Genomic DNA, 19268 nt, shown 5'->3' with positions numbered 1-19268 from the left:
TTCTTTTCTTTTTTAAAGGACATAGAAATAAACAGTGAGAATTAGAGTTAGAGCTCGGTGCCTATGGTGCTGCTTTGCTGAGCACGAGGTCTTGGGTTCGATCCTTCAGTGCCCACAATACAGTGTGCAGAGACAATCGCTCTCCGTCGTGCTGAACCAGTTGGATGAGCAGCCGTTATCGGAAGAAACAATTCTGCAACATCGATGCGACTCAACATCGCATCAGAAGGCCGTGCAAGCGCTCCTGCGGTTTCTGAAGTCCACTGGCCTGTGTCAACGTCTGTGACTGGAACGCCTCCTTTGTTACCAATGCCTGTGTTTTTTTTTTCTGTTTTTTTTCGCTCTCTCTCTCTCTCTCTTTGCACTCTCTCCAACCCCTTTACCCCCCCCCCCCCAGTGTAGGGTAGCAAACCGGAAACTGACTTCTGGTTAACCTCCCTGTCTTTCCTCTCTCGCTTGCTCTCTCTATCTTGTGTTCGATCTCGACCATGGCGCCCGTATCTTGATCTGGGCAAAATGTAAAAGTACTCACACACTTATATTTAGGCGTACGCTGAATAAAAAAAATGTGGCTGTCATAACTGATACAGAGTCCCCTACAATGCGGCGTGCCTCATAATCATATCGTTGTTTTGGAATGCACAGGACTCCAGAATTTAATTCAATTTAGAGTATTGTGTAGGATCATGTGCGCAGGATCACCGGTGCAAGCGCAGGGCCAATTTTATATTATGGGAAAAGGTCACGCACTAGACCCACGCAACGTCGGTCGCTTGTTTTTGAATAACATTGAGTGGAATAAACAGTTAAATACGCGTCTATTTGTCGATTGATCGAAACATAATACTTTTATTCGGCCGTATACTGATTAGTGATTCCCGCTTAGAGGCGTAAGAAAATAACACAAACCATTTCCGAATCAGTTACTTCAGCTGCCAGTTTCGTTTCCTTGCAGTGTAAAGAGGCTAACTCGATAACACTGATTAGCGCTAAACTTGAACAAATAATGAAGCTGCGATAATATCGATAGCACCACTTTCAATTTCATAAATATCTCTCCTTTGATCTTCCCAAATATCAGAAACAAATGACTGACCATCAACGACATCAAAAAGCATAAGCACGCTTACTTCGACTGAAACGTTACACTTTTCAAAACCACAGTCGAACACAGCTGCTGCTTTATGACATGGCCAGTAGCTACAGAGCCGCGGTAAATGATCTGCTCTCAAGTATAAAAATGCCCCCAAGAAGATAGTAAAACACACCTTGAAGTGGCGCAATCTCCAAGCGAAGACCGCGGTTGACCATGGCGACGAGCCATGGACAACCGTTGGTGGTGGAAGTGGAAGGCCGTTAGTGGTGAAAAAAAAAAAAGCGATGTCCCGTGCTTTCAGCAGTCATCATTCGTAAAGCACCCCTCAAATCCAAGGTTCAGAGGCCAAAAGTTTGCGCATACGCAATATTCTTTGAGCTAGACGACATTTTCTGTCGGTTGCCTCTTTAAAGCGAAGTCCTACAGATGGCCATTCAAATGCGGTTTAATGGACTCGATGTGCTCACATTCTTGCTACAACTTTTGCGCATTCGCGTGATCTTTCGACGTCATCAGAGCCGCGTGTAGTTCCACAAGCCTCCTCTCTTTTTTCTGTCCCCTTTTCATGAGAATGTGAATCAGCACGTTAGTGTGCAGCAAGGTACACGGTAAGGAAATTTGCACCTTTAAGGGTGTTTGTTGTGTCTTTACCTCACCCACTTACACACATAGAAGAGGGCGTTTGATTACACCCATACTGTTAAGGGGAAAGGAGAGGCACGAAATATATTTACAGAATATTTGCAATGACTGTAGTGGCCGACAACATGGTAGTTAGCTGGCAAAGTCTAAGAGCGTCTTCTTCTTCGGACTAATCTTCCACGTCTGCTTCATAAGCTTTTTGCATGACCCCCTGCGGCTGAAGCCCCAACGCGGTGCCTTTTGGGAGGCGGTCAAATTATACAGGCTTGAGATGCACGACGGGGACTGCCTCGAAGCGAGACTGAGCCACGGGTGAATTCAAGAGGGGGACGTCGGTAAGGGCCAGAGTAGCGCGAAAGCAACTTCTCCGAGAGGCCAACGTGGCACGACAGTCACCAAAGGAGAACCAGGGCACACGGCACGTATATACGTAGTTGCCGTTCCGATAGCGAGCGTCATATAGGCGCCTGCCTATATGTGTAGGAGCCCGTCATATAGGCGCCGTCTCTTGTGCATTGAATATCGTTTCACGGGCGTACCCAAACAGGAAATTCAGGCTTACAGGCAGAACGGTGTCAGATGGTATCGTAGGATCGCGGCCAAAGAAGAGGTATCGTAACAGTATCGTGGCGAGAAGAATTATACGCAAACGCAACCAACGGCAATGCAGCCGGTCGCGATGGTCAGCGGACACATACATGGAAAGTATGTCAGTAAAAGTATGGTTGAGACGCTCGGTTAGGCCATTAGTTTGTGAATGGTAAGCAGTAGAAAGTTCCTGTTTAGTCGCGCAAGTGTGTAGAAGGTCATTTACAACTTAAGATAGTAAGTAGCGGTCTGGGTAGATGAGAAGCTGTAGAGGGGCACCATGGTGATGGATGACGTTCTATAGGAGGGGGTCAACGAGAACGGTTACACAGCTTGTCAGCAGTGCCCATGTGATTGCGTATCATGTCAGCGTACTCTGTTGCTACAACAGTCCACTTATTTTCCAAAACAGAAGTGGGAAAATGACCTAGAAGATAAGCATCTAAAGAGAAGAGTGGTTATGATGGTACGTCAAGCGTTTGAAGGCGGCCAGGAGGGAGAGTGGTTGGCTTTTCCATCTTCGACAAAAGCCTCAGGCAGTGATTTAATGACTGAGATCGTGGTAAAGTCCAGACCAAAAGAAGCACCAAAGAACACGCTCATAATATGAGAGGGCGTTTTTTTTTTATTCCACTCTTTCGCCCAAAAGGTCTTCTGCTGAAAAGCACATCACGTCTTCATTTTACAGCTTTATCATTTGTTCTATGACTATCCTAGTATTTTGGACATCCGCCGAACTCATCCCGAAGAACCTTCCGATATGGTTATAAAAAATAAAGTAAAAAAAAGCCACACAGCACTTTCATTGAATTTAAACTGTGAAAGTGTTTTTTTCTTTGTTACCTTTGTGAAATCTCATTGTACTTTACACACTCGGCCACTCCGCTGACACTGTATACTTCAAGCAAATAATACAGCACCTAAAGAGTGGGATGGCGCCTCTGTCTGCTATAATAGGCTGACGCCACGCCTTCTTCGGTTTATCTGTTCACCTGCGCCAAAGTGAAACAAATTAAGAGAAGCTAGCAGTACGATCTCAAATGCAGGGGGCAGAGAGCAGGGTAATATAGCGCCACCTCTGCAATAAACTCGGTGTTCTTATCCGTTGTAGATTGCTCCGTACACAGCTTCGAATTCTTTATTCCAACCAATAATTCATAAAACAGTGCAAGACTTACAACACATAATATTGCGATCGCGTCGATGTTACACCTGAAAGAACATGCGTCTGAAGAACTATAATTGTCTGACGTGCATGATTTGCTGACGCTGTCAGCTGATTTTTAAAGCAACACCAAGCGGAAACAATTTAAACTAATCCAACGATAAAAAGCAAAATAGAAGATAGGAAACAAAATCAATATCTCTCCATTTCCCCTTCACTACCGGGGACGCAAAATACATGAAGTAGAAGGATAGCATCCATAGCCTACTATGACCATATGACGTGCTCGAACAATGATGGCTTCATGCAAAACGATGGGGAATAAACCTCTACGGCTCTAATTGCGGTAGAAAATATACAGCCACTTCAGGCGAAATCTTGCCGTCAATGTCACCATCGCCGTGATGCTCCTTATATATTTATTCAACCACCAAAGTGTTCTGTGCTATTTTCTTCTCGACTTAATTATTACTTAGAATCCTAAAGAATTTCCGCGCCTAAACAATAGTGGTGCCTTCACACGATAAAAAGTGATGCACTCTAAGGTGCTCTCATCATTAAAAAAAAATGCTGAGAAGTTCAGCTAAGAAAACTGTCAGCAAAGAAACTCACCGTCGTAGACGTCACAGGTCAGAGTGAGGTCTTCGCCCTCTAGGTACGGCCTGGTGATGTTGTCAATCTTCGTGCCATTTTCGTCCATTATGACGGGACGCTTGGGAGGTACTGGGAGAAAAAAAAAAGAAATATGGAATGATTATTCTTCAATTTTATTACGAACTTAGCTTTGTTTCCTCTTTTAATGTGAAGAACAAACCACGTATTATGAAAACACCGTACTGCCATAGCCCGTATATTGAGGCACCTTCCCAAGTAAACATCCTCTAGTATTACAACATCGCACTGCCAGCGCTTAAGCTACAAGAGAATTATTTTCGCCCAAATCTAAAAGTGCCTAGGCCCAGCCACCACCTCTTGCTGGTTTTAATAAAGTTTATTCAGTCAGTCAAATCTAAAAGTGATGGCCATATAACAAAATGTCTCAGCGTACAGCCGAACAATTCGACAGGAAGCGGTAAAATAAAACTGCGCCTAATAACAAAACGTCACAAAATTGCGATCTCTGTCCCTAACTATTGCACTCACTATTGCAATTTCTTTCAGTTTACGTAAACGAGTCCTGATGATGCCTCCACAGGCGGTCATAGTTCCGAAAATAAGAATGCAGAGGTGGTTGTGTTTTGCAACGTTGTCGTTGCTTTTTCCCGTGCTACAATTACTCGCAAATTGTTGCGCAAGGAAGCAGGAAATGAACCGTGGCCGGAGCGCTCCATTCCCCATTGCCCTCGCCCTAGACCAAAAAAAAAAATTCAAGCGGGATCATGTTTTATACTGCTTTGTACCTCTCTGTAAATTTGATTGCGTGGCAAAATGCCTGCAACACTCCTGTTGCTCTCAGCTGATAGAATACTGGACTTTTTCTTAGCTGATGACAGCTTCACGTTCTGGATTTTTCCCCTTTCTTTAACTATGTCATAATGTTGCAGCACGTCAGGGAACGGTTGGAAGACAGCATTTTGGTAGAATTCTTTTCCACGACCTTACAAGTTCATACGTGCGTTCTTCAGTGTGATTACGGTGCGAGAATGCGGAAGTTTCTGAACAGGCGTTTCTCTTTATCTCCTGTTCATATTTGCTTCAGTTCTCAAACCAGTAGCACTGGAACCATACAATGAAAATTTTTTCTTTAAATCAGCGATGGCACTCATTTATTTCAGCTTGCCAAATCCCCCCCCCCCCCCTTAGTTCAGTGCTATTATTCATTGCTGCGTTGAATGACTGCAACGGGAGCTTCTCAAACAAAGCGTTCTCCTCAGGGAGCGCTGTGTGAATGGCGAAGACATCGACACGCAAAAAGAAAGAGCGGTCAGTTTGAATAAGAGGCACGAAGAGGCAGACGCGCCCAGCAGCGAAAATAAAACGCGTGCTTCCATTTAAGATGCTGCTGCAGATTGCCTCAGGCGACGGATTTTCTTGTTTCTCCACGCCGACGCTGTCTCCCTCGAGGCTTGTTTAACGACTCCTCATTGCTGTTCGCCGGAGCAGAGGGGAGAGGGGTGCGTTGCAGCAGCGACTGGCGACGACGACGTCCTATTAGCGCTGTATAAACAGGAGCTGCGATTTGTTGTCGATCCTTATTTCCGGGTACTGGGCGAGGAATATGGTGAGACGAAATGGAAAGTACGAGAAAAAAAAACAGAAAAGGGAAAGTAAATTGTGTTTATAAATCAAGGCTCTGAGCGCGGCTGCGAGAAAAGAGTTGCCGCGCCTCTTCTTTCATTTTACTTTACAAAGCACAGCCCGGGGAAAGAATTCTACGCTTACTGTTGCCACGCAGTATCGAGGAACGCACATAGATGTCGCTATCGGGGTTTCTTTTGAGATAGTTCATCACACGTATCACACAGTGCAGTACGAGAGGCACGGCCATTTAGAAAGAGGATGACATCCACGCGCCTTCTTCCTTCCGCTGGTTGGAAAGGAGACAACGCATGGCTGTCACATGCCTTGTCATATTGACTGTAGCCTGAAATAGCTGTCCTTACTCAGCCGTCGGATACCCTCCCCCCCCCCCTCTCCACCTCTGCGCCACCTCTGCGTACATATACATACAAGCACAGAAACACACGCAAGTGCGCGCGCGTGCATGCGTCCGCGCAGGCACGCACGGTCTACAAAAACGTTTATCAGCAACACAAACGCACACAGATATGTCCACTCTAACACGAACACATACAAGAAGCGAGACATGTCCTCGTGAATTGTCTTGCGGTGTTTCTTCTGTTTGCTTTCAGCAGACCTGCCCGCGCAGCTCTCGCTACGGTCGGCAGCTCGTTTCATCACGACGAACAGTCATGTGTGATCCGTCGGCACTCGGTCTCTGTGCGTGCAGTTACATGGGTGCGCTGTGGGATGTCGTGAAGCTGGGTGTACGCACTGCTCACGTAGCAGCAAGTGAACTAGATATTCTCAAAGGTGTCTGCGTGCATGCCCAGTATAACCTCGTAATGAAATGAATGTACGAGCTTACGGTTAGGACGAGTCATCTATCTACCTGGTCTTTGTAAAAGGTGAAGGAACGTGTAATCGAAAGTACGCAGCTTTCCTAGTTAATGTGAGCGATTGCCAAAAGGAATTTTTTTCTTCATCACGTGCATTAGTTCCGATTGATTTGTGCAGGCGCACCATAGGTGCCACAGCGGACGAGTTGTGCACTGGGTAAAGTGCTCCCGTATGAGCTCTGGACTGTTGATGTCGCATTAAGGACGGTGTTCGTTATATGAAGCTATGCGGCTAGAAGAGCATCTATTACAAGACTGGTCTAGCCCCTGCATTGTTAACACGGTGTCCCGTATGCCTGCCGACGGAAAAGGCGAGGTGATCGACCACTGAGTGTTGCAACAAGTGAGCCCAACATATTTAACACGTCTGTTAGTTACTAGAAATGTCTTAAAACAGCCGACAATCTTGAACCACAGGTACAAGCGCGCGCTAGAGAGAGAGAGAGAGAGACTGATGACAGCTAACAGGAAAACGCCTGCTGCCGCAGCCGTAACTCTCCAGCACGTGGCTAAACGTCGGTCAGCAATTTCGGGAAGGAGGATAAGGGATTGAAAGATCACAGAGACAGAAATGAAAGAAGTGCTCGTACAGGTACAAGTGCACAAAGAATGTTTTTAGAAATACAGAAGCTACGAATAAATTTCTGAATTTTCCAGTGGAATGAATGCAAGATTTTTTTCAGGATCAGAACAATGATATAAATGTAATCTAAGCGTACTTTTTTTTCGCGCTTCCATATAGACTAGAGCAGCAGTTTCTTGTTATCGCGAGAATTATTCGCACCAGAGAAATATCTCACAGGCGGTAGATGAAATTAAATAAAACGCTCGTAGCCGTAATGCTCACTGCTAGACGCCCTGCTGTTTTGCCCTCCACTGTAAAGCATTTCGAAATGTCCGGGAGGGAAAAACGCTTAGAACACAAAGTTGAAGGCTCATCGACACATTATGCTCAATGATGTGTTTTCTAGGTGCTTTCATTCTGTCCTTGTCCTTAACGTTGTTGCTGCTGAATATATGAATAACCAAGTAGCCAACGCATTCACGTTAATAGACTTTGAAATGTTTCAGTTCTGTATCAAGTGGGCCCCCACATCTGTTGTTCGCTCTCGTCGTTTATATGTCATTACATCGGAAACTGTCCTGTAATGTGCTTCTGCGAAGTCTCGTAGGATCTTTAAATCAGAACGTTCACAACAAGCTTTATTTCGGGAGCTCCTGTTTAGCTCTCTAGGAATAAGAAGTATGCATAAACTCCACTGGAGTTGTAAAGTATGCGTAAGCGTACCCCCAAATTTTAGTTGACCCGATCCAAAGTTCATGTTGGCTCACCCCAAAATTTTAGTTGGGACACCCCTAAATTAGGTTGGCCCACCCCAACTTTCAAGTTGACCTACCCTCAACCTTAAGTGGTCCAACCCCCAAATTTCAGTTAGGCCACCCCTAAATTTCAAGTTGACCTACCTCCAAATTTTAGGTTTACCCACGCCCAAATATCAAGTTGGCCCAAGCCCAAATTTAAGTTGGCCCACGCCCAAATTTAGGTTGGCGCACCCCCAAATTTTTGTTGGCTCACCCCCAAATTTGTAGTCGCCCATGCCGAAATTTCAATTTGGCCCACGCCCAAATTGCCGTTGTCCCAGTCCCAATGTTCAGGCTGGCCCTCCCAAATTTCAAGTTGGCCCACCCCCAAATTTCAGTAGGCCACCCCTACTATAGGCTCCCCATGCATTTTCTATAGAGCCTTATGTATCCCTATGGCTATGATCTCTGATCAATTTTATTTATTCTTTTTGGTTTCTGTTGTTCCTTATCGCTTTAAAGCTACTCATCATCTGCATTTACGCTATTATAACGAATAAATGTCTTAACTTCGCAAATTACGCACTTTTGTGCAGATACAAGGCATTACACTTTTCGCGTGACGGACAGATTTTGCTGATATTGCAACTTGAAAAAATACTTACACAGTAAAAATCGTTTTGCATGGCACCAACCGAACCAATTTCGATGAAGTTTCCTCAATTTAAAAGAAACCATTTACTTACCATTCATCGCATTCACCATATTATTTAACGAAACAAGATTTTATTTAGGCCGTCAAGCTTTGGTGAAAATCTGTCTAAAATTAAAGAATCAGAGAATGAGCATCAAGGATACAACTATATATGATGCATTATTGAAAAGCAATTACAGAAATAAGTAAAATGGGCCAATCGGGCTATTTAAGGCAGAGGAAAGTTACAGCTTTTACTCCGCAAGATATACGGCCCAAATCTTTGCGCGGAACTTACGCATAACTCACGTGATTATGTAATAGTTTCACCTAAGCAATAAAGTAATCCATCATATTTGTCTGCTTTCGCTGATATAACAGGAAGGGTTTGCAAAATGATAACAAGTAGCCTACTTGATTTGCGTTCACGCCCGTACACTTGATATTGTGCTTCAATAACACTCAACTTTACCAAGTTTGGGCAATTTTGGTAAAACAACTGATGTCCTAATTATGAATCTGCATCTAGCAATCACTGTATTTTAGATTTGCCTTTTGAATTTAACAAATTTTGTTAAAATCGGTTCGGCATTTCTTTAATGAAAGCAGTTGTGCGTTTCACGATTATTTAAAAATGCTGTTCGAAGTTCCTCCTGAGATAATGCCTATTTTAACCCTACTTCGGTAAGGAGCAGGATCCAAGAATGCCGTTTGGCGTCAGGGGATAGCTGTAGAGTATGCCAGGTGTCTGATATCGTGAGCATAGACAGTATCTATTCACACCTCGCCCTTCTCCCCTATCTTGTTTCCTCAGCACAGAGTAGCCAACTGGACATTTATTTTCGTTAATCTCCCTGTCATTGATCTCCTATTTCTCAATTTCTTGCCTGTTGCGCATAATCATGGCTTCTAATTGTCTTATTAGGTAATTTAACACCAATAAGTATCAAAGAATCCCTCAGAGCACCTCCGCGAGCGTTCAGCTCTCTTATAACAGCTGAAAAATTTTGGCCAGTGTCACACGAAGAGCGAAGCATCGAGAGCTATGGCAGGTTTTGCGTTGCGCTTAAGCTCCTCATACACTTTCTAAGGATTCGCGACGGCAACATCACAGCGCGCGGAGCAACTTCCGCGCAGAAGAAACATCGCCTTGGCAGCTACCAGGCGTCTCACAACGCTGGCCTGATGCGGAGCGTCGCCAGTGTTGTTTCAGGCATCGTACCTCATTGGTGTGTGAGACAAGACCGAAAGAAAACCGTCAGCGTTTGTAGTTTGAAGTTTACTGTCCGTTCCGTTCATACCACTGTACCCACCACGGGTGTAGTAAGCACGTGACTTTACCAGAAGAACGCTACAGTGTTCGTGAGCACAACGCTCATCCCAGCAAAGGAAGACCGAAGACATCGAATCCATACATCAGAGTTTTGCACGTGCATGTCTATAGCCAGACGCATGAGATGTTACTAGGAAGGTCTCTTTCCTGGTCTACGCGTCAATGTAGCTACACTACGCTTTATACTTATTTTACGATGGTCTGTAAAATGCGGCAAGCAGAAGTCCAGTCCCGAAATCAAGGAATGAAACAAAAATTAAAGGTTACCCGAGTACTCAGTTGTTTTATTATCTACTTTCAAAGAATATTCATGTGATATATCGCGTTAAGTGAAGGAGTACTCCCTCGAATTTGTCTCTCACTCTTGTAAACTGTCATCTCAAAACTCTTAATTCAAATTTTTTAGGAGCCAACCAAAGCAGGATGATTGCTACCGTTGGCGGACATAGTCAAAACGCGTGCTTATGATGTCAAGTGTAACATACACAAACGACAGGCAGCTAATAAAGATAAAGTCCGGTAATCGGTATAGAAGGGCTCATTTCCATGTATTTGAAATGTTGAAACATCAAATGGCTGCTTGGAAACGCAAAGTTGTTCAACCAGTGGCGCTGACACAATTTATTATAGTAATGCGCACCTGATCGCAATGCTGGCTCTGATGTTTCTTCTTTCTTTTTTTTTTCTTCCTTTATTTTGCGTGTCTCATAGACACGAGTCTCCATTAGTATAAGTGAGCGGAACAAAATCACGAGTAACGTCCACAATTTGCTGCAGGGAACCGAACTTTGTTCCGTGCGTGTCTCAGGTAATGCTGAGACGAGATTAATCAGTGCTGAAACGTACCGGGACGATGCGAACACCAAATATTAGTTTATCAAAGTCGCTAGTTCTTTCCTTTGCTTGTTAAGGAAAAGCGAAATCTTCGTATGAGAGGCTCTGCGAAGACGAGAAACGTCCTGCTCTCGGAAAATCTCTAATCAGGCTCCCTTTTATTCTGAAGAGTAAATAAAATGAAGGCAAAAAAGTGTAAATATTGGGGAAAAGAGTACGTGAACCACACTCGAAAAGCACGCTATTGCCTAATTGGGCGCTTGGCACGAGCTCTCGAAGGCACTTTCCGTTGCAGTGCGGCCCCTTAGCCACCGAGAGCCATTTGAGAACAAAGGAGGTGCGAGCATGGATGGAGTGAAAAGCCGGCGCTTTTCACCGACAAGTGCAGACACCGAACTAATATTCCAGTTTGTGTTCTTTGCTATTAATTAATTGAAGGAAAAGAAATATACAGACCACAGCCAAACTTGGAAGTCCTGCGCCATTTGAAGCTCTACAAATCGTAATCAACGCACTTCCATCACAAGGTTATATTATCATGTGCTACACATAATATTCTGACGGAAAAGGCTTAAGTTTAGAACAAATAAAACGTCTCTATCCGATCGCGAGTCATTACATTTTTCATTGTTATAACGTGTCAGGTGAACATTCGAGGGGCGCTGGTGTTATTACCGTTTATCCGAAAGGATGTTTGGACTTTGACTACCAACCCCGCGAAGTTCCTCTGACTTGGCGATCTGCTGTGCAGTACTTGGTCGATTTATTTTCACCGTGCTACCAAAGGCGCAGAATGTAGTGGAAGATAGTGCGCCCTTACCATTCAATTTCAACCGTTAGAGTCGGCACGATCACCTAGTGCACTTTTTTTTTAATTCTCGCTGCATACTGATTAAGCTGTGCTCATTTGCTGATTCTATAAACTATTTACTGGACTCATATACACAAAAAACTCTTATGGCATAAGTGTTCGTAAGAGCAAATTCCAGTAAATTCCAGATGCTGGACACATTATTAGGGAAGGTGACCGGACAATGACAAAGATCCATTAGCAATGAAAACCTTTGCGAATTCGGCCCCTGATTTTGAAAACGTCATAAACGACGTTGTAAAATGCAAGTTTTGATCAGTTTGAAGGATTCGCAACTACACCCACGACTAGGGCGCTCACTTATCCTTCATTCTTCATCACTCTAAGTCTTTGTTACTCGTAATGAAAGCAGTGGTGTTGAGAGCTAAACTCAACCTAACACTTTGCAAAATGTTCAGTTCGTAGAACGGAGGTTCCGTATGGCGGCACACAACACGCGCTTTCCGGGAAGAAATAGCCCTGACTTCGAGCCTAAAGCTGTGCTCCGTCTACTAGAAACACAATATTGGCGGTCAACAGATCTTCTGGCTTCTTTGCATATAAAGGTTATTTATGCTGTAGTATACTCAGGCATATTTCTCAATCCATTTTCTTGCCCTTACATAGCAAGGGGACTTGCAAAATCACTGCCCCACTCTATAGGATTGTCCGGGTGGTCCCATAGTCGTGCGGGGTAGCCTCGGTGCGAGGCATCCCCATATTAGCATGAATTAGTCACGTAGACTTGTAGTCTACGTAGTCACGTAGATCACGTAGACATTAGCCACGTAGACTTGCGATACTGTGGAGCAGCGACTGACGGACTCCTCGCCCAACCTCACGTGGACACGTCTCAGACAACTTCTCAGACTTATAGAGCTCCCTTTTCTATGAGGTTTGGGAATCAACTTCCACTTTCAATATAGTCGTTCTCTTTATCTCGCTCTTACCGTGCCAAAATGATGGATTCATCGTCTCTAGATAGATAGATAGATAGATTTTGCTGGGGGATCAGTTGGAGAGATTGAAAGCAGGCGCCTCCTGCAACTCCACCTCAATTGAATATACGGACCAAAAAGCTACGAGCGATAAAAATGATTAAAAACACTAATTAGATTACAAATTAGGGAGCATATGATACTTAGAAAAGTGTATGAATGAATTAACTTTTATTTCCCTTGTGTCAGTGTAACCTTACTAGTGGTCTGTAAACCATCTCATTTATCCTGAAAATGGCGAACAGTGAAATTAACTATGGCACACATATTACTACTTATGTACCGTATTCATTCAAATATAGGTCGACCTTTTTTTATGGAAATGTTGGCGAAATTGAGCTATCGACCTATATTCGTGGCAACAGAATGTCGACATATATTCGTAAGCAAAGCCAGCAAAAGTAGCAATCTACTGGAGTTCCTCCATTGACCCCGCCGTAAAGCCAGTCTGTAGATTATCCAGGCTGGCTTGAAGAAATGCAGCATATCCAACGCACTCCACGGCACCGAGGACCCCGTCATTTGGGGTGCCGAAAGCGCTTGCCAAGCATCCGGCGAGGACGGCTCCTGTGGCAGTTCCGACGAAGATGCTGCTTGTGGCATCTTCGTCGTTTTCGCAAGTTTAGTCGCCGAGGTTGTGGCAAATAAAGGTGTGTAATGTTCAAAGTACTTCGTTTTTACTAAAAAAAAAAGTATGGGTCGACCTGAATTCGAATAGTTTTTTTTTTTCGGGAGCCTGCGAGGCGGCGAAGAGGCAACACCTCGACGTCCCCACGTGGGAGGCCTAGGCCCAGCCACCACCTCTTGCTGGTTTTAATAAAGTTTATTCAGTCAGTCAGTCAGAGGGGTCGACTTATATTTGCCATATTTGCTTATATAGACAGGGCTCGACTTATATTTGCGTTCGACCTATTTTCGAGTAAATACGGTAGATCGGCATTGTGCAATGTACAAGACTGTGGCTACTTTCAAAGTGGTCCCAGCCTTACAATCACTTTCTACCCACCGTGGTGGCGTAGGGGCTTCGGCATCGCGCTGCTAAGCCATATAGGGCGCTGTATCGAATCCAGGCCAGGCGGCTGCATTTTAATGGGGTCGAAATGCAAAAAAAGCCCGTGTACCATACATTATGTGCACGTTAGAGAACTCCAGGTGGGCAAATTAATCAGGAGTCCCCCACTATACCGCATGCTTCATAATCATATAGTGGCTCTGGCACGCAAAACTTCCAGAATTTAAAATTCACTTCAACGAGCAAGCTTCCACTCCGGAAGGGCTACATGGCGCACATCCTTTTATACCGCTGCTACTAAGACGTTCGCGTGAGCACGCACTTGTTCGGGAAGCTCGGTCTCTTTCATTATGTTTTACTCGGTTCATCTTCAGCTCGGCGTTTCTTGTGTCATGCCTTCCTCCTATGCTTCTGTATTTTTTCTCCAATCTGCGAGCTTCTTTCTTCCTTAGCAGATTGAGCTTTCGGAGTGAGCAGAAATGAAGTTTCAACTCGAGGCGAAGTTTAAAAGTCCTCTTCTAAGAGTCTTGGAAGTTTATTAGTTCCCTTATAAGAGTCGCAGACTTGTGGATTGCATTCGATCCAATGAGCACTGGCTGCCTCCAAAGCGCGAGCAGCGCTTGGCCCTGCAGACATATGGGGTGATCAGCAATGAAGGTTCCATTAACAATAGGTTAAGATAAGGCGAAACAAAGCATAAGTTTCATGCTGTACACACGCCTGATTCCGTATGGGGCTTATCAGCAACGCTTGCACGGCTGAGCCTTTTATTCTTAGCATTGCATATTCCGTGTTCCTTGGTCACACTGCATTTCAGAAGTTTCCAATGTCGAACGTCTTTAGTTCGTGCCTCCCTCCTCGTTATCTTATATAGCTCTCAATACAAAGTTTCACGACAGCAAATAGGCAAAATGCAAACGAAAAGACAAAGAGCGCAAAAATAGGCTACAGTATGAACTTGAAGACGCCTACACGCAGCCAATCTGTCTGCGCGCGGACTTTTTATTTTTCCTGTAAGCGTGCTCAACTAACTGGTTAAACAGCCTTTTACTAACGCGGCACAAACTATAATACGTGTTGGAGGCAAAAGTAGACAAGCAGCCTCGTTAGTTGAGCTCCGGATGACTACGGGGCAAGGGAGACGCACAGCCTCAACTTCTCGTGTTACGGGTGCGCAGTTCGTGTGGCGCCGACAAGACGCTACTGCATTCGGACAAGGAGCAAAGACTGTCGAAGGCTCGCCGAGATTAGAAGTTGAGTATTTGCCGTCGGAAGTGAAATGTGAGATGGAGAACATTAGCGAGGCTGCTTGGCGGGGTCTTGTCTTGCACTGAGACCTGCCTCGAAGCGTCCGAAACGCATGTGCCACGGCCACCCGTGCGATCATCGGGTCTCGTCCTTACAAGACGCGTCGTCATAGAATGTTACGTTAGGTGCTAATTAATTTTCTTCGTTCAGACGTGCTCACCCTTCGAGGCCCCCCAACATACTTGAGTTTACAGATGCGTAAGCCCTCATACGCAATTCTAAAGCTGGCTGTTGCTAGAATAGTCACATTTACGTTCTATTGCCGAGTTCCGTGGGATGCTCTCGTAAAAGGTACGAGACAGTGGTAATGCGGTGCATCCTTTTCGGCCTCGCATATAATGTGTCACTACTACGGCAACCGCCTTGGGCATGCGTCAAAGAAAGCACATTATTTCCGTCACGGAAATACGTCATAGAACATAATACAAAGAAAGAAACCAGAAGAAAAAGTTCCACAAACATGCAAAATTTGGAAATCGAACCCACGACCTCTCGGTCCGCGACGATAGATCGCCGAGCGTTTAACCCATTGCGCCACAAACGCATTTGCAGAGAGCTACACAGACGCGCCTTATATATCTAACACTCCTCCGTGTACCCGCGCTCTTGCTCGGGGCGGTGCCGCCGCCTACGAGCAGAAAAGAGAAGTACTGCATTAGACAGTTTTAGCAGAGCGTTCACGGCCCGCTCCGCTCAGACCGTCGTGTCCTAACGATTCGCGCAGAGCCGCTCAGCGGAACGCAAGCGGGAACGCTAATGCGCGTGCGCAAAACGCTTATATCGGCAGCGGAACGAAGAACGCTGCCCACGGTCCGCTACGAAGCTATTTGAGCGGAGCGTTAGGCTGCGTCTACTGGTTGATTTGTCGTTTTACAGCCACGCTGAGCGCGCGTGGCTGGCGTCTCTGGGAGACGCGCTTGTCAAACAAGCCAAATCAACGCAGTTCCTGCAGCCAACGGTGTGCGTGAAATGTTAGCGGAGCGGAGCGTAAGCAACGCTCTGCTAAAACTGTCTATTATGACACTAACGCGCACCGACAGTGAACGCTTCGGTGGTCTCAGCACTACGACGCCTCGATGCCAGCATTCGAAGGGACGCTGGCATCAAGAAGCACTACCAACGCCACCTAGGTGGCGTTCACCGTACTCAGCACAGCGGAGCGTGGCCTCCGCAATTAGCTCTGAAAATGTTTCTGAAGTTGATCGCGGAGGCTGCAATTACGACGCGCTGTACGCGCTGATTTGACTCGGTGACGATTCAGTTACGTGCTTTGTCTTGCGCGTTGTATTAGTGTGTCAGTTACGTGCTTCGTCTTTCGCGTTGTGCTAGCGTGTGCAGCGTAGTGCAGCTTCCATATGCACGACGGTTGCTCATGGTCATCGACGTTGGTAGTCGTGTAGAGTGAGCGCTAGTAATTGTTCCCATGTTTCTCGTTAAAACCCTGAAGTGATATATAAACGTTTTAACAGCGGAGCTGTTTAAGCCAACCGTTAGTCAGTGCAGAGCGAACAGAAAATGTGGGCTGATCCTGGCAGTAGTGCAGAAAGGGTCCAAGCACAATGGCACATACCCCTGTGAACTAGCGAAGGTGTTTAAGCCTAGCCCAAATACGTGGCCAATACGTGTACTTAGATTTAGAGGCACGTTAAAGAACCCCAGGTGGTCGAAATTTCCGGAGTCCCCCACTACGGCGTGCCTCATAATCAGATCGTGGTTCTGGCACGTAAAACCCCATAATTTAATTTAAATAATACCTTGCGACAGCCAATCGATAGCCAATCAATAGCTAATCGATAACCGAACAATAATCAATAAATTCCTGTAAATGCTGGGGATGACTTGGTAGTGCTTAGCCTAGCTCAAATACGTGGCCAATACCTTGCGATAGCCAACCGATAGCCAATCAATAGGTAATCAATAATGGTATAATAATCAATAAATTCCGCAAAATGCCGGGGTGGACTTGGTAGTGCTAGGTGTCAATCAGCTCCGCTGTTTCTTTAGCCTTGCAGCACTAGAGCAAGCTACGCTAATTTCTTGTTTAGTTTTTTTTTTTAATTTAACATTCACCTTACCCAACTTGACGAACTAGAACTTTCCATTGGTAGACATAAGGTCATAATACTTTAAGCAAGATATCTGCATAAGGGATTTCTAAGCGGGTTAAAGTGTGCGTTACTTCCAGCACGATATCTTATATTTCCAGAAGGTTGATTGATGGACTTCCTAATGCAGTACAGCAGCCTTAAAGACGCCTTTTGCTCAGAATATAACTTAAATGAAACACGGTTGCAATAACCATCAATACAATGAATGAAAGGCTTGATCCGTCTCATGGTATCAATAAGCTACAAGAGGGCATAGGATATTCAAAAAAGAATGGTGCCATATTTCATAATTATTTTCTGCCTGAACCGACTATCACTTGGTTTGAGGGGTCACGTCCTACTCAGATATTTCCCGTTCAGAATACAATGCTGGCGGTGAGGGTCCGCTGATCCTATTCGGAGAATAGCCCGCGAGACCACGAGACTGGTAACGTAGGCTTACTCGGTGCCTGCGGGTCATTTTGACGACGTCCACCAGAGATTATAATCATGGCTGTCACGTCTCGACCGCAGCGCAGTCAGTGCGGGAGAAGCGACAGGACTATACGCGTAGACGAAAAAGCAGCGTGAACGCGAAAGAAGGGGTGGGCTGCGCTGGCCAAACCCTACACAATGCAACTATGCTAAATTCCCTCTCACCCCTTCTGCTTTGTTCTTTCCCCACCCGAACCTGAATAATGTCCCGGGAGGCTGTGCTGAAACTGCTAGCTGCTTTGGTTCATTCTACTCAATATGCAAATTTAGTCACGAACCAAGGCGAAGTTCTATCTCCAGGTTTTATCTTTGTTTTTGGTGCCTGCGCTATATTTCTTGCTGTTAATGTGCACACTAAGCTGTATTTTTTATTGTGTGTCTCTTTAAGGGCATACTGCTGCTATAGAGTTTCATATTCCAGAAATGTGTAATTTATTTTGCGTTTGTTCCGATCTCTATATCTGTTAGCTCCAGTTCTACGAGTTGAACTTTATCCATAGAAAGGAAAAAAAAATAAACGTGCCCTACTCTTTGCACAGAGCTTAAGCCAAGCAATCAGCGTCAGTAGATATAGGTGCCATTTTTGAAGTGCATAACGGCATGTGCAATTCCAAAACATGCAATCCTGCAGCCATAAGTCACCGAAACCTGCGAACGTAGCACGGGTTTTTTGCGTAAATCTTGCTTCAGGCTCATGCTTAAGATTGCGCCTTTCCTTTCGTGCGATGCAGAGAAGCAGGTAAGAGAAGTCTTTATCACTCCGACATACTGCCGTCTTTCTATTAGGTTTTCTTTCTGCGAGCGGCGCATCCGCGTCCTTTACGGTTCCTGGCACTGGCAATCTCTTGACACTTGGTTAATAACCTCGCAGATCTTCTGCGCTGGATCATCTTAAGCTAAAGGTTAGCATTTGTGTGAACACTTTAGGCGTGATGTGTGATGGAAAAAATATAATAATTACCGCACCGTGATTTCATAATCACGCGCTAATCATTTTTTATGGAAACTAATAATTTTTTCTGGAAAAAGCTATTCACCCTTATTTATAAAATTTATTTTTGTTTTCGTCGGCTGGAATATTTTTCAAAGCATGTTAACTGAAACAAGTATCTCTCTTTCTTTTTTGCCGTATGCAATTCGAGAAACATTGCTGCTGAAGACAGCACAATTCAGCAGTTATTTGCACGGAAAATGGCAATACACTGAATATAACCGCATTGTTCTATATTTCGCCACTGTTATCAGTAAGATCAGGTAAACTAGCGGTGCAACATCAAATATATATCGCAGATCTAATACAAATTCTCTTACTAATTAACCTTAGGGAGCATGCTGCAGTTATAGAACTCAAGCCGATCAATGCCTATGGCATGTACGTTAAATCGGATCCTTGGAAGAAGCAATACTTCCGAGATTCATCATCATCATCAGCCTATATTTACGTCCACAGCAGGACGAAGGCCTCTCCCTGCGATCTCCAATTACCCCAGTCTTGCGCTAGCTGATTCCAACATGCGCCACCTGAAGGTCGCAAGTTCGAATCCTCCTCCACTCCACTACATTTTCAGGCATGGAGTGGCGCCTAACACAGACAAAAAAAAAAAAAACTGCCGAGTGTTAGTGGGGCCATACTAGTCCAGGTGAAACCAAATTAGGAAGGCCAACTAAGCTTCAACAAAGTCACTCCCTCACCAGAACAGCAATTGGCCTCCCTGGTGCAGTATTCGGCCACTACCTCCCTCATG

General features: G+C 45.0%; 1 protein-coding gene across 2 annotated transcripts in view; it reads right to left on the bottom strand.

Annotated features, from left to right (window-relative positions):
• LOC119440670 (hemicentin-2-like) overlaps window positions 1-19268 on the bottom strand; it is a 258948-nt gene that overhangs the window by 59535 nt on the left and 180145 nt on the right. For both annotated transcript variants that reach the window (XM_049662189.1, XM_049662190.1), the window contains exon 3: window positions 4104-4214. In XM_049662189.1, the coding sequence (XP_049518146.1) occupies window positions 4104-4214 (111 nt within the window). The remainder of the gene's footprint in view (window positions 1-4103; window positions 4215-19268) is intronic.

This window comes from Dermacentor silvarum, chromosome 2, assembly GCF_013339745.2.
Source record: "Dermacentor silvarum isolate Dsil-2018 chromosome 2, BIME_Dsil_1.4, whole genome shotgun sequence".
NCBI lineage: Eukaryota > Metazoa > Arthropoda > Arachnida > Ixodida > Ixodidae > Dermacentor > Dermacentor silvarum.
Note: the sequence above shows the minus strand (reverse complement) of the source record. Positions and strands in the feature narration are given on the sequence as shown.